The sequence below is a fragment of the Poecile atricapillus genome, chromosome 23 (assembly GCF_030490865.1).
Source record: "Poecile atricapillus isolate bPoeAtr1 chromosome 23, bPoeAtr1.hap1, whole genome shotgun sequence".
In the NCBI taxonomy this organism is placed as follows: Eukaryota; Metazoa; Chordata; class Aves; order Passeriformes; family Paridae; genus Poecile; species Poecile atricapillus.
Genome location: NC_081271.1, coordinates 3,749,732 through 3,771,450, shown reverse-complemented (window position 1 = coordinate 3,771,450; position 21,719 = coordinate 3,749,732). Strand labels below are relative to the sequence as shown.

General features: G+C 59.8%; 2 protein-coding genes and 1 long non-coding RNA gene across 16 annotated transcripts; 1 reads left to right on the top strand and 2 right to left on the bottom strand.

The window, feature by feature from the left end:
• Window positions 1–714: 714 nt before the first annotated feature.
• On the bottom strand, window positions 715–3,091 carry LOC131587600 (uncharacterized). Of its 3 annotated transcripts, none has more exons than XR_009279386.1 (2): window positions 2,413–3,091; window positions 715–1,744 (listed from the first exon to the last, which is right to left on the bottom strand). It is a non-coding gene; the product is annotated as an uncharacterized LOC131587600 (long non-coding RNA). The 3 variants fall into 3 exon arrangements; XR_009279385.1 differs by having other exon boundaries at window positions 715–1,712; XR_009279387.1 differs by having other exon boundaries at window positions 715–1,707.
• A 52-nt stretch (window positions 3,092–3,143) lies between these two features.
• Window positions 3,144–6,561, top strand: SMPD2 (sphingomyelin phosphodiesterase 2). Its single transcript, XM_058855645.1, has 10 exons — window positions 3,144–3,278; window positions 3,700–3,796; window positions 3,879–3,955; window positions 4,208–4,301; window positions 4,388–4,477; window positions 4,810–4,892; window positions 5,080–5,212; window positions 5,283–5,387; window positions 5,465–5,621; window positions 5,836–6,561. The coding sequence occupies exons 1-10, from the start codon at window positions 3,229–3,231 to the stop codon at window positions 6,177–6,179; spliced, it is 1,230 nt and encodes a 409-aa protein (XP_058711628.1). The 5' UTR covers window positions 3,144–3,228; the 3' UTR covers window positions 6,180–6,561.
• A 119-nt stretch (window positions 6,562–6,680) lies between these two features.
• Window positions 6,681–20,289, bottom strand: MICAL1 (microtubule associated monooxygenase, calponin and LIM domain containing 1). Of its 12 annotated transcripts, XM_058855638.1 has the most exons (26): window positions 18,823–18,986; window positions 15,274–15,578; window positions 14,918–15,196; window positions 14,030–14,237; window positions 13,837–13,944; window positions 13,559–13,657; window positions 13,326–13,481; window positions 13,015–13,115; window positions 12,497–12,754; window positions 11,981–12,096; window positions 11,772–11,898; window positions 11,425–11,497; window positions 10,878–11,028; window positions 10,617–10,804; window positions 10,403–10,509; window positions 10,269–10,319; window positions 10,093–10,170; window positions 9,585–9,759; window positions 9,413–9,495; window positions 8,850–9,303; window positions 8,655–8,731; window positions 8,400–8,498; window positions 8,183–8,276; window positions 8,006–8,105; window positions 7,834–7,907; window positions 6,681–7,729 (listed from the first exon to the last, which is right to left on the bottom strand). In XM_058855638.1, the coding sequence occupies exons 3-26, from the start codon at window positions 15,176–15,178 to the stop codon at window positions 7,599–7,601; spliced, it is 3,369 nt and encodes a 1,122-aa protein (XP_058711621.1). In that variant the 5' UTR covers window positions 15,179–15,196; window positions 15,274–15,578; window positions 18,823–18,986; the 3' UTR covers window positions 6,681–7,598. The 12 variants fall into 12 exon arrangements, with proteins under 12 accessions (XP_058711621.1, XP_058711611.1, XP_058711617.1 ...); XM_058855628.1 differs by lacking the exon at window positions 18,823–18,986 and adding an exon at window positions 19,397–20,289 and having other exon boundaries at window positions 9,585–10,170; XM_058855634.1 differs by lacking the exon at window positions 18,823–18,986 and adding an exon at window positions 19,397–20,289 and having other exon boundaries at window positions 9,585–10,170; window positions 15,274–15,412.
• Window positions 20,290–21,719: the final 1,430 nt, after the last annotated feature.

Here is a 21,719-nt window from a genome sequence, read left to right as displayed (position 1 = left end):
AGCAATGCAGGGCCAAGCTGTCAGTGTGCAGAGTTTGGGACAGAGACAGAGAGGGGACAGAGAACAGGAAAGGTGCCAGGATAAGGGATGGGGTCAGCTTGGAGGTATTTTTGTGGCTGCACCCCAAAGTAAGCCAAGGCAGAGTGCCCGGTCCTGAGGCTACAACTGCAAGGGCAGAGTCTGGGGAAAGCAACCCCAGGGTGCAGGAGGGACAGAGGTGGAAGGGAGCAGGGTGCAGGGGGACAGAGAGCCGAGGTGGCCAGGTCTGGGTGGGTTTCTCAAGTTGGCAGGGGAGTGAGTGCAGTGGAAAGGAGGGCAAGAGTGTTTTGAGGGGCACTGCAGCCCTTTTGGGAGGGGGACAGGACAGATTTAGGCTCAATGCTGCCAGTGCAAGGAGCAGGGATAGTCCCAGAGCTCAGGAAAGCACCTTGGCTGCCACTTTGATGCCACGTGTCCTGTGAGGCATGGGGACTTCAACCTCTTGCTGCTGGGAAAAGCCACCCATCCCTGTGGGATGGGGCAGAGCCACCCCAGCCCCTGCCAGGCCAAGGGCTCAGTGGTGGGACTGGACTGAGGTGGCTGCTGTGAGCAGGGGGAAAAGGAAGAGAGGGAAAAATCCTAGGCCAGGCACTGGCAAACCATGCCAGGGCTGTGCTGGGGCTCTCTGGCCAAGTTCTTGTATGTAGCATGTTTGTTGTTTTGTAGGTTTTTGGGTTTGGGTTTGTTTTTTTTTTTTTCTCTGTTTCACTCACTGATCTAAAACTTTGGGAATGAAAACTCAAAGCTCCCTCACCATAAAACACAGGTGTGCCCCACTCCCAGTCCTGATAGGGGCCGAAGCTCTTCATTAACTGGACCAGTTTGTGCCTCCACCTCTCCATCCCTCTCTCCCTCCTGCCTGCACCGAGCCCAGGGCTCACACTGCACCCCACGCACACAGACTGGTGCCCTCAGCAGCCCTGGCTGGGGTTTAGGGTTTTGGTCATGATCCCAGAGACACTTTCTCAACTCCCCCAGCCCCTCCGTTCTCCTCCAGTGTATTTATGAATTTCACATGAAGTACTGTTTTATTTTTTTAAAGACTTTGTAAAGCTTACCAGGGTTACAATCACCATTTTTAGAGCTGCGTCAGTCCACAATGTTAAAAATCCATTTTTTTATGTATTATATTTTTTGTGTATTTTTTTTAATCCAGCTGTGATGGGTTGTATCATATATTTGTTGTGTTTACTGTATCTGTTCAACTTCGAAGAGAGGAGACTGTGGAGCTCCGAGAAAACTACGGTCTGCTGAAAAAAAAAACATTAAAATTATTTGTTCATGGGTTGGCTCAAGCAGTTCTGAAGTTCATGTTTTATTTATTGGGATTTTCTTCAGCAAGAAAGAGAGAGCTGCCCTGTCCCATGTAACCCCTTGGTTGGGTAACGCTTCTCCTGGGATCCAAATTCTGGATACCAGGATGCTGCATCCAGCTGTGTTTTGCTCTAGTCTGCAAGAGTAGGGTACTAGAGAGCCCCTACATGGTCAGGGGGCTGGGGGGCACGTGGCACCATGGTGTCCATCCCCACAGAGCCTCAGGAGCCCTGACCCATCCTTCCTCTTGGGCAGCTCCAGCACGGGGTTCTGCAGTAAGTCTGTCGGTCTCGTCATTATCACTGCTGCAGGGTTTGCATGGGAGCGGGTGGGCTGGCCACGGCAGATGCTTCCCTGTGCTTCCCCGCAGCATCGCCGGGTTCAGGAACACCTTTTAGGCGCCCACAGGGTGGCAAAGAGCTGGTGTGTCCCACCACTCCCCACCACCCCTCCAAGCCCTGCTGGCGGTGCCCCGGCACTCACATCCCGTGTGCCCGTACCCCTCTGTTCCTCCCGCACCCCGGCGCTCCCCGTTACACCCACCACCCCCTGCCGCAGCCCCTCCGCCCTTCCCGGCCCCATTCCCCGGTCCTGCCCCGGCCCCGGTCCTGCCCCTTCCGCCCCGCTCCGCTGCCTGCCGGGACGCGTAGTCCCGCGGCCCCGCGCCGCTGCCGGCCCGCTGCAGGTTCGCTCCCGGCCCCGCTGATCGCTCCCGGCCCCGCCGATCGCTCCTCGCCCCGCGGCTCCCGGCCCCGCTCCGCCTGCAAGTCCGCTCCTCCTGCAGCCCCACTCCTCCGTTTTCCCCGCTGCCGGTTCCTCTCTTCCTGCAGCTCCGATGCTCCCATTACTCCGCTCCTCCGCTTCCCCGCTGCCGACCCCGTTCTCCCTGCAGCCCCGCTCCCCCTGCAGCTCCGATGCTCCCGTTTCCCTGCTCCTGTTTCCCCGCTCTCCTGTTTCCCCGCTCCTGTTTCCCCTCTCCCCCCCCTTGCCCGGCTCCTGTCCCCGCTCCCCTGTTGTTTCCCCGCTCCCCCCCTTGCCCCGCTCCTATCCCCGCTCCACCTGTTGCCGCTGTCCCGCTCCCTGTCCCGCTGCTGTCCCCGCCGCATCCCTCGGGGAGCGCCCCTGGGGGCTCAGGGTTTGGTAGAAGCCGCCGGCATTAATTAATTAGCGTGCTTCAGGAACGGGATGAGCCACTCGGTAATCCCGCCGGGGCAGGCAGAGCCCGCCTGCCCGCACCGGCATCCTGGAACTGCGGGCTTACTCTTTTTAGCTTCCAAACCGGAAACTGGACAGTCTCACGGGGTCTGGCAGGGGAGAAGCGGAGCTGGCGGAGCTCTGGGGCTGCTCCGGAGCTGCTGGCTCCGACGGGGTTTGGGGTCCTGGAAAGGATCCCTGGGCTTCCCGAGTGGGGAGGTGTGTGACGGTGTCCCATGGCCATGCCTCGCAGCTCCACTTTGAAACCAGTGTGAAAGTCCCTCCGGGAATGCAGCTCACTGAGAGGCAGAGTGGTTGAGCCCTGTACCCCATTCCTGGCCCATCGGTGTCCCCACCCACTGGATGTAGGGTCACATGGGTGGTTTGGGTACATGGATCCCTGTATGGGGGCCATTTAGGATTCGGGGTGGCGTCCTTGCATGCAGGAAAGGAGGGGAAAGACCTCGGGCACCCCGAGCACTCTTCCTTCCTTCCTTCCTTCCTTCCTTCCTTCCTTCCTGCCCTTTGCCTTGACTCAGCCCTTCCGTCTACCCAGCCTGGCTTCTTGGCTCTGTCCTGCAGCCTGCACTGGCTCCTGGGGGCTGTCGCTCCAGCCCACTCCCTGCAGGTCCCCCCTCTGCCCAGTGCTGCCCACTGACCCCCGCAAAGCCCCAGCAAGTGATGGAGGGAGAGCCCACCCTACGCCTCCAGATCTTTGACCTCAACTGCTGGTGAGTCCAGACTTGACCAGGTCCATGCCAGGCTGTGTGGGTGGAGATGGGGGCACCACACTGGGAGAGCACCTTCATTTTCGGGTCACACCACTCTCCCAGCCCCAAAGGGTCATGAGGTGCTTGGCTGGATGATGCTTTCTGTCCCCTCTGTGCTTGTTAGCCCCAGAAAAACCCCTCATTTGCACCCCAAGCAAAGAATGAGCTGCCTCAGTTCTGCAGGCAGGAGAAGCTGTCCCCCAAATATCCCTCTTGTCCCCATGTCCTCACATGGCCCTTTCCCCTTCCTGTCTTCCATCTGTATCGTGCTTCTACTGGTACTGGAGCCCTCTTTCTCTACCTCGTTTCGGGTCACAATGGGCCCCAAGAGCCCCCATCACCCTGTCCCCACCAGGCTTTGACTGTCACCCCTGTCTGGCAGGGCCATCCGCTACCTGAGCAAGCGGCGGCAGGAGCGCGTCCGGCTCATAGGGGACACGCTGCGCCAGGAGCACTTCGACCTGGTGCTGCTCCAGGAGGTGAGGGCAGTTTGTGATCCAGCTGCACCCATTCCCAGCCTGGGAGATGAGCGTGACTGTTCTCTACCCCACTGTTCTGCAGGTGTGGAGTGAGCAGGACTACAATGACCTGAAGGTGAAACTAGCAGGCTCTCACCCCTTCTCCCATTACTTCCGCAGGTGAGAAGGGCAAGGTCAGCCCCTTGTCTGTGGGGCAGTGCCAGGGCTGTGCCAAGTCCTTGGGGTTTGCCTCTTGCAGAGACCACTGCAGGTCCTTTAGGTCACCTCTGTCGCTGTGGGCAACCCCATGTCTGGGCAGTGGGATGCCCACAGGAGCACACTGGGGTCTGGGGAGTCCTCCTGGCTCAGGGCTAGGGGGAGGCAGAGGTTTTGGGAACCACATCTCCTCACTGTGCTTTTTCCCTCCCACAGTGGGGTGATCGGCAGCGGCCTCTGCATTTTCTCCAGGTTCCCTATTCTGGATACGCTCCTCTACCAGTACTCACTGAATGGGTACCCCTACATGGTCAGTGAGGGGGCGCATGTGGCGCCATGGTGTCCATCCCCACAGAGCCTCAGGAGCCCTGACCTGTCCTTCTTCCCCTTGGGCAGCTCCAGCATGGGGACTGGTTCTGCGGCAAGTCTGTCGGTCTCGTCATAATGAAGATCTCAGGGATCATCTTCAACGTCTACGTCACCCATGTGAGCATCCCAGGGAAGAGCCCAGCATGGGGGGAGCAATGGGGAGGAGGGGAATGAGTGGCCATACCCCTCCTTTACTGTCCCCTTGCTTTAACCATTGCTCTCTGCCCTGGACTATTCACTGATTTAATAAAATATTGCTCAGGGCAGGGACCCATAGTCTGGTTGTGAGTTGGGGTGAGCATCCCAGGCTCTCCTCAGTGGGGGTGACATAAAGACAGAGGCGTTGGCAGGGACTGTTTGGAGTGGTTTGGGGGGTTTGCAGGGGGTCTGGGAGCAGGGCAGGTGTCAGCATGGGGATCACATCCTCTTTCCTTTCCCTCTCTCTCTAGCTGCACGCTGAGTACTGCCGGGACAAGGATGCCTACCTGCCCCACCGCCTGGTGCAGGCCTGGGAGCTGGCACAGTTCATCCGGTGAGCAGCTGCGGGGTGTCCCCCTGCAGGTCCCCAGCATGTGTGTGGTCACCCCTGCCCCTGGGGCTTGCACTGCAGAGAGCTCCCATTTGCACCAGTCCCAGTCAGGAATAAGGTGGAGGAGCACTGGGCAGGTCCCATCACTCCAGTCTGGCGCAGGGCAGAACAGCCACCCCTGTCCCCACAGACACACCTCAAAGGCAGCAGACGTGGTGCTGCTGGGAGGGGACCTGAACATGCACCCCGAAGATGTGGGAATCCGGCTGCTGCGTGGCTGGACGGGGCTGCAGGACGCCTTTGCTGAGGCCACACACTTTGAGGTGAGCTGAGGGGCTGAGTGGGGTCCCAGGCACACCAAGAGTCCTCGACCCACCCAGGCTCTTGTCTCAGGGCTGTAAGAATGGCTGCACCCTTGTCCCTGACAACTGCTTCACTGACAAGTCAGAGCTGCTGCCCTTCCCGCTGGGCATCCGCATTGACTACATCCTCTACAAGGTAACGGGGGGCATTTGCCCACCAGCCCTGAGTGGTGAGGATGAGGTACTGATGTGATCACTTGTCCCCTCACCCAGGCCATCTCCAGCTTTACAGTGAAGTGTGAAGAGCTGAAGACCACCACAGGGCCAGCCCCAGGCATGGGCATCCCCTTCTCAGACCATGAAGCCGTGATGGCAACATTGCACATCCAGAGGCAGGGACGGCCTGTGGGTGCCACCCTCGGCACAGCTGGTAAGTCGGGGGGCTGCTGCCAGCATCCACTATGTGCTGGGGGGCTGGTGGATGGACTGGTGGAGTTGGGTGGAGCTCTTTGGGGATGTTGTGGTGCTGCTTGTGGAGCGCTGCAGAGCTGTGGGGATGGGGAGAAGAGTATTGGAGTGGTATGGGGGGGTATAGGGATGGTATATGGGGAGTCCCACCCTGCTGAGAGCCCCTGTCCCCACAGACCTGGCACTGGCAGACGTGGTGACAGAGGCACAGACAGAGGTGGGCATGGGGCTGCAGGCAGCACAGCGGCAGCGCTACTCCTGGGGCAGGATGGCCGTGCTGGCCCTGCTGCTGCTGCTGCTCCAGGCTGCAGCCGTGCTGGGCACACTGGCCGGACTGGGCGCACAGCAGCCCTTCCCCAAGCTCTCCTTCTGCCTGCTGGCCTTCCTTGCCCTTGGTGTCTTCGTCCTCGCCACCGGTCTCCACCTGTTTCACACCATGGAGGTGAAGATACTGCACGGCACCAAGGACCAGATGCGGATGGCACTGCGGGCCCTGCAGGAGCGTCCCAGTGAAGGCTGAGCTGAGGCTGTGGGTGTCCCACTATGTCCCCTTGGCCCCACCGTGTCCCCTTTTTCATCCTTGTTTTTAGCTGACTTCAGGTTTTAAGTGAGCAGCACTGCAGCCAATGCAGTAGCGCAGGTTTGACATCTGCCCCGGGTGAAATTAAGATTTTTGGGGCCGACTTACTGCATTGACCCCTGTGAGAACCATGATGGAGGCAGATTTTTATTGCTGTCTTTTTAAATACACTCTTTTGTACACAGAGGGACCCACTGGCCTAGCTGGAAGGCTCAAGATACTGGGGCTCCCCTTGCCTGGGGTGGCCTCAAAGTTTACACTGGTGGCTGTTCTGGCAGCCAGTCCTAACCCTGATGGAAAATAAAGGCAATATTTTAACCTTTGGCATGGGGTCAGGGGCCTTTATTTGAAGGGAGGGGGTTTGCAGCAGAATTGTAGGGCTGGTGCAAACACAGGCAGGGCTGGAGGAGGTGCTGAGGGGAATGGCAGGATGAGGGCTGAGCACAGGGTGGTGCTGCTAACAGAGGAACCTACACCTGGGACCCCTGTCCCAATACATCTGGGGCTGCCATGAGCACCATTTGGCCACAGAGGCCACCTTGCAACAGCCAGGGACTCCAGGGGTGTCTGAAGTCTGTGCCAAAGCCAGTGTGTCATCATCAAGCAGAAGAAATCCCAAAGGGGCAAGGAGGGCAGAGCCTGCTGGTGTCCCTTGTCCTCTGTATTAGAGTGCTGGCCCTGAGCACAATTCCTTAGGAGCTACTGGACAAAAAAGCCTTCCCTGGCCCAAGGGGTTCATGGTAGGGTTCTGACCCTGGTTTCTTGCAGCAGCTGGGAACAGTGGGACATGGCATCCAAAAGCAGTGGTGCAGAACAGCTGGATCAGCCCAGTCTGTCTGTCACGGGCCCCAGCTTGTACAGCCAGATGTCCCTTGAGATGGACAGGCTGGGATGGATGCCCTCAGCTGGGAAGGATGTCCCAGGGTGGTTTCAAGGGACCATTCCGGAAGGTGCCCCTGCACATAAGGCATCTGCCCTGTGGCCTGCCTTTGGTGGCCAGTCACCTCCTTGCTGCTGGGAGCCACCACAGCCCGCTTCTGCACTCCCCTGTGAGTCTGGTTTTGCAGCAAGCACAAGGCAAAGGCAATCCAGCCACACACAGTAACACCCTCTCAGCACCCCAAAGCTGAGTGTTTCTTGGTGTCTCCTCATGTGGGCATCCACCAGCAGGTCTGGCCCCTCCGTGACAGACTTTGGCAAGCAGGGAGCTGGATTTGCTGTGGCAGCAGCTGGCAGCTGTGGGCAGCTGGGGCATCGCCACCTCCAGAGGTAACTCAGAGTAATGCTCAGCCCAAGACTCACACACACACACTCTGCTTGTCCCCCGGGGAGGATCCGCTGCCTCCGGGGCTGTGCGGATCAAGCCCGCAGCTCGCTGAGCCGCTTCTCCTCCTGCAACTGGATGAGGACGTTCCGCTTATTCACCACCTCCACCAGCTGCTTCAGGATCTCCTGCTCAGCTTTCTCATCCTCAGCTGTCTTCAGGGTATCTGTGGGTGCAGGGGGCCAGAGCTGAGCTGAGAAGGCCACAAGCCCATACCTGCTCCCTGCACCATGCAAAGGGATCCTCTCCCTAGCACATGCTGCCACTCACCCTCCTTGTTCATGTAACTCCGGAGCTTCTCATCAAGCTGGCACTGCTGCTCCTCCAGCTTCAGTTCCTGCACCCTGTGGGAAGGAAAAGGGTGTGCTGGGTACTCGGTTCACAGGGGACTGGGATGAGCTGAGCCCCCCACACCAACCAGGGAGCGTCCCCCAGGCCTTACGCAATCATGAGGTCTGACTCCTCGGTCATCAAGTTGTTCTTCTTCTGGACCAGGTACAGCAGCTGGTTTGTCCACTGTGTCTGCTGGTCAGCCAGGCTCTCTGCAGGACAGGGGAGTGGTGAGCAGGATGCAGACCCCCACTGCAGGGTCACAGTGCTCTGTCCACCCTGGCCTTACCATTCTCATCCCGGAGTAACTTCTCCAACTTGATGCCCTGCTGCTCCAGTTCCCGGAAAGTCACTTCAATCTCCTCCAGCCGCCTCTGGATGGCCTGTAAGAGAAGGGCAGCACTCACCTGCAGGCCAGCACCTGCCAGCATGTGGCCACCAGCAGCAGGACGGAGGGAACAGGCTACAGTGCCACGCTGGGGGCCTGGCTCTCCCCTGTGGGTTACCTGGGCTCTGCAGAACCTCTTCATCTGGGATTCCCTGGCCCGGCGGGCCAATGTGCGCTTCCAGGTGGGGTATTTCTCCTCTTCTCTGGGGTCTGGGTACTGTGAAAGGATGGTGGCATGGCAAGGGGGTCAGTCCCTGCACCAGGCACCTCCTGCCTTGGCACCACAGCTGAGCCCAATGCCTCTGAGAGAGGAGCAAGAGCTCCAGCTACCCCTGTGCTGGTGGTCCCACCATTACTTGGGAAAAATCCTCACCAGCTCTTTCATGATGCCAAGACCTGTGCCTTCCTCCTCCTCTTTCTCCTCCTCCTCACTGTCACTCTCTTCCAAATCTGCCCAAGAAAAGAGCTGTTTCAGGCTGGTTCCTCATGAGCAAGATGTGGGATACAAAAGGGTCCTGGAGTGACTCAGAGCTCTGCTCATCTGGAGACTCCAGTTTGTACCACCCACCTTTCTCCATGTCAATTTTCTCCTCCTCCTCCTTCCAGGCACCTTGTCCTTGCCACAGGGCAGGGAGGGCCTCAGGTGCTGCTTGGAGATGCAGACAATCTGGCTTCAGTGGAGGCTCGGGCTCTGCTTCACCAGTGAGGTTCAGCGTGGATAGACTGAGCTTCTCCAGTGGTGTAAGGATGATCTTCCTCCTGCCCCCACTCTCCTCACCCTCCTCTGCTGTCTCTTGGGGCTCCACTCTGGGAACCTCCTCTTCCCTCACATCCCCCCCAGGCTGTGCCAGCAGCTCCTGCTCCTCCATGTCACCAACATCTGCAGTGTCCTCAATTTCCCCAGGCTCTTCCCCTGCCTGTGCGGCTGCTGGAGTGGGCTGAAGTGGACTGGGTGCCCACTCCATGGGGGACACACATGAGCATCCAGCATCTGAGGGTGGGTGGGCAGCAGCATCAACATCCTACAGCAGAGGCAGAGGAGAGGGGTGATGCAGCACAGGGCCACACCCAACTATCCCCCTCCACATTTTGCCTTTCCTCCATCACCTACAGGGATTTAGGGTGATTTACCCCATCAAGCAGTGCTGAAGCCTCATCCTGGGGCAGGTCCGTGCTGGGTGGATTGGGGTAGTGCAGCGAGCAGTAAAAATGACCTGGGTGAAGGGGGGGCAAGCTCATGTGACAACCTGCAAGGTGGAGAAGTCATGCCCCAAGCATTCCCTCTCCCCAAAAGCCGCCTCACCATCCTCCTCGTTGAAGGCGTAGTCGCCCAGGCGCAGCGTGGCCCCGCAGCGCTGGCACTGGAAGCAGCCGCGGTGGAAGAAGCGTCCCTCGGCGCTGGCTCGCTCCAGGATGTAGACACGGCGGCCACAGATGTAGCAGGCATCACTGTTCTCCCCTGTCCTCTCCCTCGGAGGCTGCAGGGGGAGAGGACAGGCTGGGGTGGCACCGGGGGCCTGGCACCTGCCCTGCCCTGTGGCTGTGCCGGCAGCCATGGGGGCACGGGGCAGGGCTTTGCCCCTCTCGCAGCGCTGCGTCTGGGTGCTTGAGGTGGGTGAGGGAGCGGCAAGTCTTGGCTCCAGAAAACCAGTTGGGTCAGGAAACAGGCAGGGAGGAGCTGGGAACCTGTGGGCGTTCGCTTGTGCAGCCCTGGTCCCAGCCCTTGGCTTGGCTCTGCCAGCCCTTGGTGCTCCCCCAGTGCCCAGCTGCCCTGAGCTGGACCCCCATCCCAAGGTGACACGAGGACCAACCTGCCCTGGGTCCATCACGCTGGTTTGTGGCACCTTGTGGGCAGTGTCCGGAGTGTCTCCATCCAGCCCCGTGTCCTGCTACAAGTGACCCGAGGGGAGGGTCAGCCCCACACTCTTCCCCCCAGGACAGCTACACCCCAGCAGAGCCCCCCTTGGGGCACCTGGGGCAGACCCACCTCAGCATCCCTGCGGCTCCTCTTGGCCTCAGTGTCCTTCTGGGCACTGTTCTGCAAATCCAAAGGGGGTGGTTAGGGTGGGGAGTGGGACAGGGTTTTGGTGTGCCATGAGGGTTTGGGTGAGGGTCCCTCACCTGGGCACGTTTGTGTGCCAGGTTCCGGCTCTTCTGCAGCTTGCTGAGGAAGAGGATGGCCCCTCGAGTGTGATGGGGAGACAGTGACTTCTTGCTGACCTCCACCTCTGCACAGGGCATGGCCATTTTGGTGGGATCCACCCAACAAAGAGGAGAGCACCCAGCCAGCCCCAGTGCGGCTCAGGATGGGACAAATCCCCCCAAAATCCCACACCTGGAGAGCTCCTGAAAACTTGATAGAAGTGGCTGAGGTAGGTAATGAGGTCCAGATGGTCAGGCCCTGTCATGGTGGCCATCTCAGCACTGGAGAGGACAGGCTGGATGCCCAGCTCCTGCTCTGCTATGTCCAGCATAGCCTGGTGGGTCTGAACGGCATCCTGAGGATCCACAGAGTCAAAGTCCCTGGGGGGAGACATGGCTGCCATCAGGGTGGGCTCTGCAGGGTGGAGGGTTCCAGGGGCTCCCACGCACTCACACCAGGTCTGGACGGAAGCGGTGGATGAGGGCGCAGAGGGCCAAGCCACTGCTCCAGGAGGTGCTGAAGTTGGTCACAGCCACACCAGGGTATCCAGCAGTGCTGGCCTGGCACCAGCTCAGCAGCTCTTCACAGACAGCTCCAGGGGCTGCTGGGGAGGCAGAGACAGGGGACACCCCCCACCCCAGTCCACCTCCTGCCACAGCATCTGTGACAGGGAAGGGATCCCAAGGGAGCAACCTGAGACATCCCCTGTCCCCCCACAACCATCCCTGCAAGCCTCAATAAATGTTGATAAAGCATTTGTCAATATTTCATGGCTCAGCATCAATGCAGGCTGGAGGAGCAGAGAAGGCAGAACCTCCAGAGAAGGCAGAGGGGGATTGTGTCCCCACGTGGGCCACAAGCAGAGGGGATAGAAACCATTGGTGTCACCAGGACAGCCTGCTGGACACAGGCCAGGGCGCAAAAAATAAGGATGGGGAGGAAAATCAGGGCAATGGTGGGGGAGGGGGGGAAGGAATTGGGCAGGACTGGTTGCTCCTACCGATGCTGAGCCGGTTGTCACTCTTGCTCTTGTGGTCCACCTCCGCCATGCCCACGAGGTAAAGGTCCTTGACCTGCCAATGGGGACATGCCAGTGGTGGGTCACCACCCGTACAGAGCCAATGACACCACACAGGGAGCTGGCCCTGGCAAGAGGGACACCTGGACACCCCCACGCCACTCCCCAGACCCCTCTGCCATCCACAATGGGCAAAGCATTCAGTGTCCTGGGGACTAACAGTGTCAGTCTCACACCCTGGGGACAGGGGACAGGGTAAATTAACATCACCCTGACAGCCAGGGAGGCTGGGCTGGCTGGCTGTCCCATGGCAGGACCTGGCCAGGTACCTGGCTGGCTTTGATGGCCTGCAGGTTGATGTTGGAGTAGCGCGTGGTCGGGTCGATGCTGTACTGACTGATGTTCTTGTTGGTGTTGTCTGGGGATGTCTGCGAAAGGTGCTGGTAGATGCTCTCTCTGGGTGCAAGGGACAGGGCTGGCATCACTGCTACCATCCTCAGGTGCTCCAGACCCAGCCCAGCAGGATGGGGACACTCACCTTTCAGCCAGCACCTCCAGCGGGGGTGTCCCAGCTGCCCACCGCCGCACCATCCATGCTGCATCGAAGGCAGCAAGGAAGCCCCTGGCCACCCCGGTGCCCAGCGGCCAGAAGGGCTGTGAAGGGAAAGGCAGAGCTGGAGCTGGAGTTGCATGGCTGGTCGGGGCAGCTGGGAGGAGGCTGGGAGCTGCCAGGCTTGGCCGGGGATGAAAGAGGGAGCGGCAGCAGGACGCGCACGGAGAGGATGGGTGGCCGTCTCCTTCCCAGCCAGCACAGCTGCATCTGGGGAGGGGCTGGGCTACTCCTCCATCCTGAGCCAACCCCACATCTCCAGCAGGGCTGGAGAAGGGAATAACCTCCCCAAAACATGCCACTACTGGGAGTCTGCCCAAGGATGGGGGGCACTGGGCAATTGGGATGAGAAGCACTTACAGAGGGAAAATATATTGCAACCAATGCATGTTGCAGGGAGAAGGGAATGGGGGCATGAGGTGTTGCCACAGGGGAAACTCTCACCTCCACCAAGCAGTCGCCCACCAGCCCTATGAGCAGACGGCTCCCGTTGTGCTCCCGCACCAGTGCTGCATTCTCTGAACGTGTCATGCAGGTGAAGTCGAACATGTCGACATCCGGCAGGTCCCGATGGTTGAGGGCAAACTCCAGCTCAGGCAGGCAGTAGTTGGTGGAGAAGTTGGCAGCTTCTTTGGCATAGCTAAGGAGGGCGTCCCGGTTCACATTCTCTGGGGACAGGAGGCTCTCAATGTCTGCTTTGTCCTGTGGGGATGGGGTGAAGCTGACTGGGATGTGGGAGGTGATGTTTGTCCCTCAGCCTGCGAGCAGCCAGCTCTAGGGTGCAGCTGTGCCACTGCACTCTCAGTACCCTGGAAGGATTTTTCCTGCAGAACTGGCAACTGCTGCTACAGCCCCTACCACCCCAGGGGTGTGCAAACCAGCATCCACAACTTGCATCCCACTTTCAAGGCTTTCAGTTTCTCATTGCTGTGAGATCCCAGGGCCAGATCCTGCCTTCTCACCTGAAGGATGACCCCTTTCTTGAGCAGGCTCTGCTTCTTGGCCGTCATGACGAAATAGTGAGTGTCATCCTTGTAGTACACTATGTTTTCCAGGTCAATGCCTGCTGACAGGGAAGGGGCTGAGCCAGGGAGGGACACAGGGTGCCCCAGCACTGGACTCAGACACCAAATGTCCCCTGCAGTGGGGTACCATGTGGGGACATGCACCCCATTACTGGGGACATCCTGGGGCTGAGCCCCCAGCTCCCCCAGGAGGGGGCAGGAGCCCCCAATGCCCCACACACAGGGGTTGGGACCACGGGACCACTGACCCGTTTTGTTGTACAGGTTCTGGAAGAACTTCTGGTTGTAGATTCGGGCCACGCCACTGATCTCAGCCACCTCCACCTCAGCCCGGCTGTGGCGGTTGATGAAGTTGGTGGTGATGCCAATGGCCAATTTCCCACGCGTCTCCTTCCGCTTGAACCCTGCAGGGGGGCAGAGGCGTGAACCCCCACCCAGCCCCCCATATTGGCCCTGGGGCTGCAGGGACTCCTGTTGTCACCTTCAGGGACAAATTTGCCACCGCCAGCTGAGATGAGGACGTCGAATTCATAGTGGGTGAGGGGAGAGGAACTGGGCTGCAGCACAGCCTGCCAGCCACCTGCAGGGAGAGGGGTGGTCACAGATGTGCTGGTCCCAGGGAGCAGGGAAAGGGCTGCACCTCATGCCCCCCAAAATGACATGCCCTGGGCTAGCAGAGGGCTTGAGGGGCTCAGAGTGGCCACCCACAGCCCTGTCCTTGTCCCCAGGAATGCCACCCACCCTGCAGAGATACCATACCTGCCTTGCCCGTGGGGGGAGCAAGGCCCTCGAACCTCACATTCGTGTGTACCTCCACCCCCAGGAGCAAAGCCACCTTCAGCAGGATCAGCTGGAGCTGCCGGATACCTGGGAGGGGAGAGAGGTGCTCAGGGCTGCACCCCTGGACTCCCCACACTCAGGGACCCCAGAGCCTGGTCCTCCTGGAACTCACTGATATGGTCCAGTGTGCCAGTGCAGAAGCGTCCGTAGAACTTCTTGGCGCCCAGCGCCCGCAGGTCATGGATGGTGAAGGGCCAGAGGTGCAGGACATTGTTGCGGGAGAAGGAGTCGCGTTTCTCCAGCAGCACCACGCGGGCACCCAGCAGCGCCAGCTCAATGGCCTCCCGAAGCCCGCAGGGGCCAGCGCCCACCACCAGGCACTGCCATGGCACAGGACAGCAGTGGAGGGGGTGGGCAGCCCCAGAGCACGGTCTGGGTGAACCCCCCAGCACTCCCAAAGGCAGCACCTCCCCGCTTGCGGGGCCTGGATCTGGACCTCCTTAGTATTCCCCTTTTCTGCCTGATTCTCCCTGTAAACCGGGGTGCCCCCCACCCCCTGAACCTTGCCTTCACACAGGGCAATGGCAGCAATTAAAGCACTGGATGAGACAAGGTGAGGGTCTGCTGCAGCCCTGACATGGGTTTGGTCTCCTGACAGCTTCTGCACAGGGCTGGGACAACAGGACACAGCAGTCAGGACAAAAGCCATCATCTGTGGGACAGGGAACATGTCCCATAGGGACATCCTACTTGGGATGCTCCTGTCTCCCAGAAAGGACTTGACAGCTCCCTCAGCCCTGCCATGGGATGTCCCCAGCGAGAGGCAGCTGGGAGGAGGAAGGACTCTGCTGGCTGGGTGGCACTGAGGTGGCATCATGCCATGGGGATCTGAGCAGTGCTAATTAACATCCTGTCCCATAAAACTCCACCAACCTCCCACCTGGCACATCCTGCATCCTCCTGGGATGAGAGCTAGAGTGTCCCAGGGGATGTTCTCACCCTGGAGACAAGGACACAGGGCAGGGAGACACCCAAACCCCTCACCCCACATCACGGGTACCTTGGTGCCAGCGCAGGCTGTGCCTTGGTCATAGTCCTTGTGCCCAGCTTTCTTATCCAGCTTGCTCCACAGGGCCTTGGCATTCCAGTAGTTGAGGGCAGCCTTGAGGCCGTGGTATAGCTGTAGCCCGCTGCCCTGCAGCCCCAGCTGCTGACATAGCTCCACAAAGCAGGCCAGCACCTCTCGGCACTCCCCGGCACGCAGGAACCTCTCAAAGATGGCATGGGCCGGGTTGCCCAGCTCGTTGGCCGGCACACTCATGCCGTGTCACCCAGAAGGCTGGCAGAGGGACAGCAGAGGTCAGCAGGAAGGGGACCCTCCTGGATCCCCACCCCCAAGTGCATCCCATACTACACCTGGTGTCTCAGTGCCAGGTTTCCCAGCTGCAGGTGCTGTTGGGTGGCGATGACACTGACAAAATTGGCACTTTGTGGCAGCAGCTGATGGAACCGTCCCTGGATGCTGCACCCAGAGAACCACGGTATCACCCTCCCACTGCAACCAGAGAGCCACGGTGTCACCCTGCCACTGCACCCAGAGAGCCACGGTGTCACCCTGCCACAGCACCCAGAGAGCCACGGTGTCACCCTGCCACAGTGGCGTCAGGAGAGGGGATGGGGAGGGCTGCAGCAGTAAGTGGCTTCCTCCATGCAGCGGGTGCCTGCAACAGCCAAGAGCAGAGCAAGTTGTTTTGGAGCAAAGATACCGCTTCCTTCCTCTGCAGCCTCTTGGCCTCACTAGGGGGATGGGAGGGATCTCCTGGCTTTAGGAATCAGCCACACAGCTGCTGCAAAAACCAGCAAGATCAGCCCTGGGGCCGGAGGGAGCGGGGTTGGATCCATCCCACCAACTTGGCTTCTGCAGCTGGAGTCGGGTGACCTTTTCCTCCACCTCTCCTTCTACCACCCCTGGGGAGGGTGGAAGCAGATTAGCACAGAGGAAGCACCAGCGAGGAAATCAAATAAAAGTCAAATCACCCTACAAACAGCCTCATCATGCCACTGAAGCCGTGGGAGGAGGGGTGCAGCACATTCCCGCTAGGCATCCCCAAACCCCCTGGCATCTCCCAGGGGACCAGCTTTCCTTGCATCTGTCTCCCACTCCCAGCACTGCCCCGAGCACTAGCCTGTGCCCTCTGTCTTGCCAGCCCGAGCACGAGGAACAAAGTTTTGCTTTTTCCGGCCAAGTCCCGGGGCTGGGAAAGGCTCGGGAAGACGAAGAGCTCCCACCTTTGAACCACCGCTCTTTGCCCTCTCGCTCCTGAGTGTTATCGTGGCACCTGGAAGGTGGCGGCCACCCCTGCAGTGGGACAAGGGTGCTATGAATAAATTCGGCTGCCCTCAGGAGGAGAGGGCTGGGGGTGTGCAGAGAAAGGAGTTACTTAAGCTCTTAAATTTTGGCTGGAAAGACCGAGTTCTAGCTGGAATTCAAGTTCAGTCTCACTCAGGACTTTCCGGACACCAGAAAGTGCCTTGCAAAGCAGTTCTGCAGGTCACCTTCCCTCCAATCACTTCTGCAGGTCGCCTTCCCTTCCAGCATCACACCCAGGAAATCCGGTTATTTTAACCACTTCCTCCCTGGGCAGACATCGGATAAGGCTCCCAGCGAGGCACAGCAGGGACTGGCACCTCCAGAGTGGCAGCGTGGGGACAGAGGACATGGCCTATGCATTCATGACAGGCCTGTGAGACCTGAGGACAGATTTCTGCTCTTCCCCTGAGTGCTCCTAGTGGGACAGGATGAGGCTGGGGAAACTGAGGCAGCACTGCAAACCTCCCCAGAGAGTTTGCAGCGCTCCCACCTGTCCTTCTACCACAGAGGCTGCCCAGGCAGCAGTGCCCCGTGTAGATGGGCTGTCTTCCAGGAGCTCAAGTCACTGCACTGGCACCTGCCAAGGTCACCACACAGCAGCCCCAGGGAGATGGAACAAAGGCAGCTGCTCAGGCTGGGAGCATCTATTCCAGCCTCAACAGCTCTGAAAAAAGCCCATCTCCCGGCCTTGATTCCCACTGGACATGATGCCAGGGGGACCGTGTTGCCTGGGAAGGCTTTCCAGCCCCTACGCTTTGGCAGAGTCTCAGAGGAGCTAGAACAACAAGCCTTGTGTTACACAGTTTCCTACAGAAAGGATTATCCTGCCAGCACTCTGGTACACTCAAACCCCCTTGAGAACTGCAAGCAAGATCAGAAACTCCTAGGAAAACTCAGTTCCTGCAGGCTTGATGCAAAATCCCAGCTTTCAGCCCACAAAGGTCAGTGGCAGTGGAGGAGGGCACAGCCTGAACCAGGCTGCCTCTGTCTCTGCTCCTTCCATCAAAGCCTTTTGCATTTCTTCCCTTAACACTGCTCCTGCAAGCAGGAGGGAGGAGGGGGGGTTGTAGCCAGCCCTGACTCATCTCATGCCGGCTTTGCTTGGCTGCAGAAATGCCTATGGGGACATCACCCAGGTCAGACATATGGGGAGCACCCCTGGAGCAGGGACACCCCATCCCGCCTTGCGGGTCAGGGTCCCCCTCTTGCCCTTGCAGGAGCAGCAGCCTCTTGGGAGCAGGTGGCGGAAGCTGCTCACGTGCCTTCCAGGCACATGGAAGCAGGGTGGGAAAGGACTGCAGAGCTAATGGAAGCTGGGAGGATTTCAGCAGATTGCCTCGCTGCTGCTGCTGCTGCTGGCTCCCACCATGGCCAGGCTGCTCTGGGTTTGTTATCCAACCTGGACACCAGAAGCCAGGCTGCTGAGCTGGGCTGGACCCCAGGAGAGCCCTTCCAGTGAAAGGCCAGCGGGCAGGGAGGGTTTCCTGTGACAGCTTCGCCAAAGCCCTTGCTTTCAACCACCAGCTGAGCTGGGAGGGTGTCAGAAAAAGGTGAAGGCACTGGAAGCTCTTACAAACGTTTTTGTGCTCAGGAGAAACATCCCAGGTGTGGGCCTGGGCAGGGATACCACCCTGGCGAACGCTGCGGAAACTTGCCTTGGTTTGGGTGGGTTTTAATCCATGGAGGGAGGGGAAAATCCCTGTCAGCTCCTCTGGTTTGAGGCAGGGATGTGGGTGCATGAGCACACCCCAGGTTTGCAAGGCCCCAGTATGGAGCTGTGGGGAGAAGGGCTGAGGAGAGGGGACAAACCTGTGTTGCCCTTTGCTGAGGATCCACACACCACAGCCTGGTCATGTCCCGGGGAGCCCTGGGCACAGACAACGCTTGGGGAGGAGCAAATGTGCCCCCCTGTTTTTGCTGCTCAGCCTGTCCCCCCTGCCCAACACCACCCCACGGAGGGACCTAGCTCTTGCAACTGAATTTTGGTAAAAAGAGGAAATCTGGTCATGGCCAGGCTTCACACTCCACATCACTTTCCTCTTCCTGCTTCTCCTTTACCCCAAAGCACATCTGTGATAAAGACATCTCCGTGATGATGCACAGAGCATCCCTCAAGGATCTTAGTAAAGCTCTTCCCACCCCATCCTACTCATCACTGGGAACACTGGTGGATCTGGGAAGGGAGGAGGAGAAGCAGGGACTGCTCTCTTTTCCCTCTGTCCCGAGGGCAGCAGAGGTCAGGAGCTGGAGGGGAAAAGCAGGGAGGACGGAGCAGGGAGGACGCCGCTGCCCCCGGGAGAGGCTGTGGGGAGGGGTCAGCCGGAGGAAAAGCTCTACCTTGCCACGGAGCGTCCCAGGGACACGCAGGACACGGGATCGGGGGAGCTGAGCCCTCCCCAGCCCCGCAGAATCACCCGTCGGTTCTGTCCCCTCCCCGTGACAATGCAGCGATGCTCTCAGTTGTGCGGGCGGAGGGGACCGGCGGTCGGGATTGGCACCGAGTGGGGGGACACGGGGTTGGGGGGCAGCAGAGCCCTGAACCGCCCCCCCCGCCACGCCCAGGGATGCTCTGCCCATCCTCACCTTCCACTCACCTCCACAGTCCCTGGGAGGGGGAAACTGAGGCACTGGGGCGTAGGGAGGGACCGTACAGCCAGGAGACAGCGAGCAGGAAACGAGCTCCGGTTCCGCGAGCAGCAGCTGCTGGCCGGCCCGGCCCTCCTCTCCTTTGCCCTCCCCTCCTCGGCCTTCCCCTCTCCTCCCCTCGCCTGCCCGACCCTCCCCCGCGGCCAGGGGGATCCAGGCGGGCGGTGCCGGGAGGGGGGTGGCCCCCGGGCCTCCCCTCCTTGCTGCCGGTGCAGATGTTGCGCCGGGAGGTTTGGAACAGCGGGACGAGCGGCACAGCGCAACCCCAGCTGGGTTTCTTGTATTCCAGGCTGAGAAACCAGACTTTTCGCCAAGCAAACAGAAAGACTTTCACGCCGCTGTGCTGCTCCCCCAGCAGCCAGAAACCGGCCGGGAGCGGGCTAGGGACACCGGAGGATCCAGGGCGGGGGGGACCCACCCAGTGCCAGCTCCGGACCCCGACCAGCACTGCTCGCATGGAAACTTCTGGGATTATATTTCCATTTCTCCCGGGTGGGAATGGTCCCGGTGGGGTGAAGGTACCTTGGGGCGGGCGGGGGAGCACCCGGGCTCACCGAAGATCGCTGCTGTCCCCACGGTGCTTTTTGGGGGTTTCTGGTGGCGATGTCCTCGGGGTACTGCTGGACGTTTGCAGGTGGAAAACCCACCCTTCTGAGCCGTGCTGGGAAGGGGATCACGGCGAGGGGCTCGCGTGCTGTGAGGCACGGAGACAACTTGCCACGAGGCTGTGGCCGGTGACTCAGGGACACGGGGCGAGCTGGCACACGGGCGTTGTTTGCCGGCCACCCTGAGTCACCCGTGGCACTGCCGGAGGCTACAGCAAGCAGGGTGATCAGCCCGGCACCTCCATCCCTCCCCTCTGCAGCCTCTCCGGCCCCTTCCTGCCCATCCTGGTGCAGAACACCCTCCGTGGCAGCTCGGCCGGGCTGTTCTGGTCCCTGCAAAGCTGCTGGCTGCGGCTGCAGTGAAACCCACCCGTGTTTCGGGAGGCTGGGGCGGACACGGAAACGTGGCGTCTGTGTCAAAGCGAGCGCTTTACCCCGGCGGTCGGAAACAGCTCCCTCTGTGAGCGCTTTGTGGTGCCGTGGGAAAGGCTGATCACGGACCTTCCAGCCTCAGCAGTGTCCCCCGGACAGCAGCAAAGGAACATTAGATGTGAATTACAGCAGGGACTGAGGGCATGTGGTGGCACTGAGGGACGCGGGTCTGAAGCAAACCCAGGGCTTCGGGCAGCCCGAGGTGTTGCCAGAGCAGGGGATGCGTGGGAGCACACCTGCACCCCTTGATGTACTGAGAACCTGCAACTCACAGCATCAGTGAGAGCTTCTGCAGCTCCCTGAACCCTTCATGATTATATAAAGGCACCAACCATACCTTAGATCCTACCACAGATCCTACACCTTACATCCTACCCCCTGCTCCGTCATTACAATTCCCCCATTTTTCCTCCCATTTTATTATTCTAGGGTTTTGATGTGGGGGAGGAGCAGAGATGCCTCTCAGCTCCCCCTCCCCAGTCCAGCTAGGCCTTGGGTGATGCTGCAGACTGCAGCCACTGCAACTCCAGGACACGGATGAGGAAGAGGAAGGCAACGCTCAGGAGAAGTAGCCAGAAGAAAACCCAGTAGTGCTGTGGGAAGAAGAGCCATGGACGCCACAGCTCTGCTGCAGACCCCTTGGACCTGGGGACAAGGTGACAAGGGACACTTGTCATCTGTGAGAGAGAGAAAATCCCACCTCCACCCCATCTGGGGACAAGGAGGGTGTTTAACTCAGCCCCAAACCTCACTGGCCCTTTTACAAAGCTTGAGGAGGGCATGGGCAACCCACAAAGTATGGGCAAAAGTGAGGCACAGCAGGGGCAGCCAAGCGACATCCCAGCCTTCCACCACTAAATCCCCCAGCCCCATGCCCAAGCACCGGCCACCTGGGGACCACAGAGAGGCCAGCAGCCATGGGGAGATGCTGGGCACACGAAGGGTGCTGCTCACGTCAGCCCAAGCTGCTCCTGCTCCTCGTCCCCTGCGCTTGAGCCTCTGCCATCTGCCTCTGCCACCAGCTTCCCAGTCACAGTGCTGTCCTGGCCCTGTGGCTCCAGTTCACTCCTGGGGAGGGAGAGGGGTCAGTGCTGTCCCACATGGGCAGTGGCTGCCCGGCCACCTGGCACAGTTACCTCTGGATGCTGGGCCAGCACTGGGCTCCCTCTGGCTCTGGGTCACCTGCTGGGGCCACTCGGCTCTCAGGGCTGGTACCTGGCTGGGCACCAAAGGTGGGAGCATCAGTGGGGACATGGAGCCCCAGAGGCACTGAGCCTGGGGACAGCTCCTGACTGTCCCCACCAAACACATCCTTACCAAGAGCTGCTTGGGGATGACGGCGATGCTGACTCTGCGGCGGGCAGACCCCTGCAACAGAGGGGCTAGGGGTGAGCACTGTGTGGCTGCTTCTCACCCCCACCTTCCCCATCACACCGGCAAGGGACACCACGGGACACTGCGAGCTCCCAGTGGAGCTAAGAGGGGAAGCTGGAAAGTCAGGGAAGGTCAAAGCCACGAGGTTTGTGCCTGTATTTACTGCTGCAAGCTGTCCTGTTGGGGCTGCCTAACCCCCTCCCCTACCTCTTGAACTATAGGGGAATCAGTGTTGGATTCAAGCTGGTGCTAAAGAACAGCCAAGCCTGTGTCTCTTTGCACTGTGACCCTGCAGTGGAAGAAGGATCTGCCTAAGATCTCTTGCACAGGCAGCACCCAGCTTGCTGGGCATCCTGTCTACCAACAGCCCTCTGAGGCTGCCCCTACATTTTGCCTCATCCCTGGCACTTCCAGCAGATCTTTCCTGTAGCAGC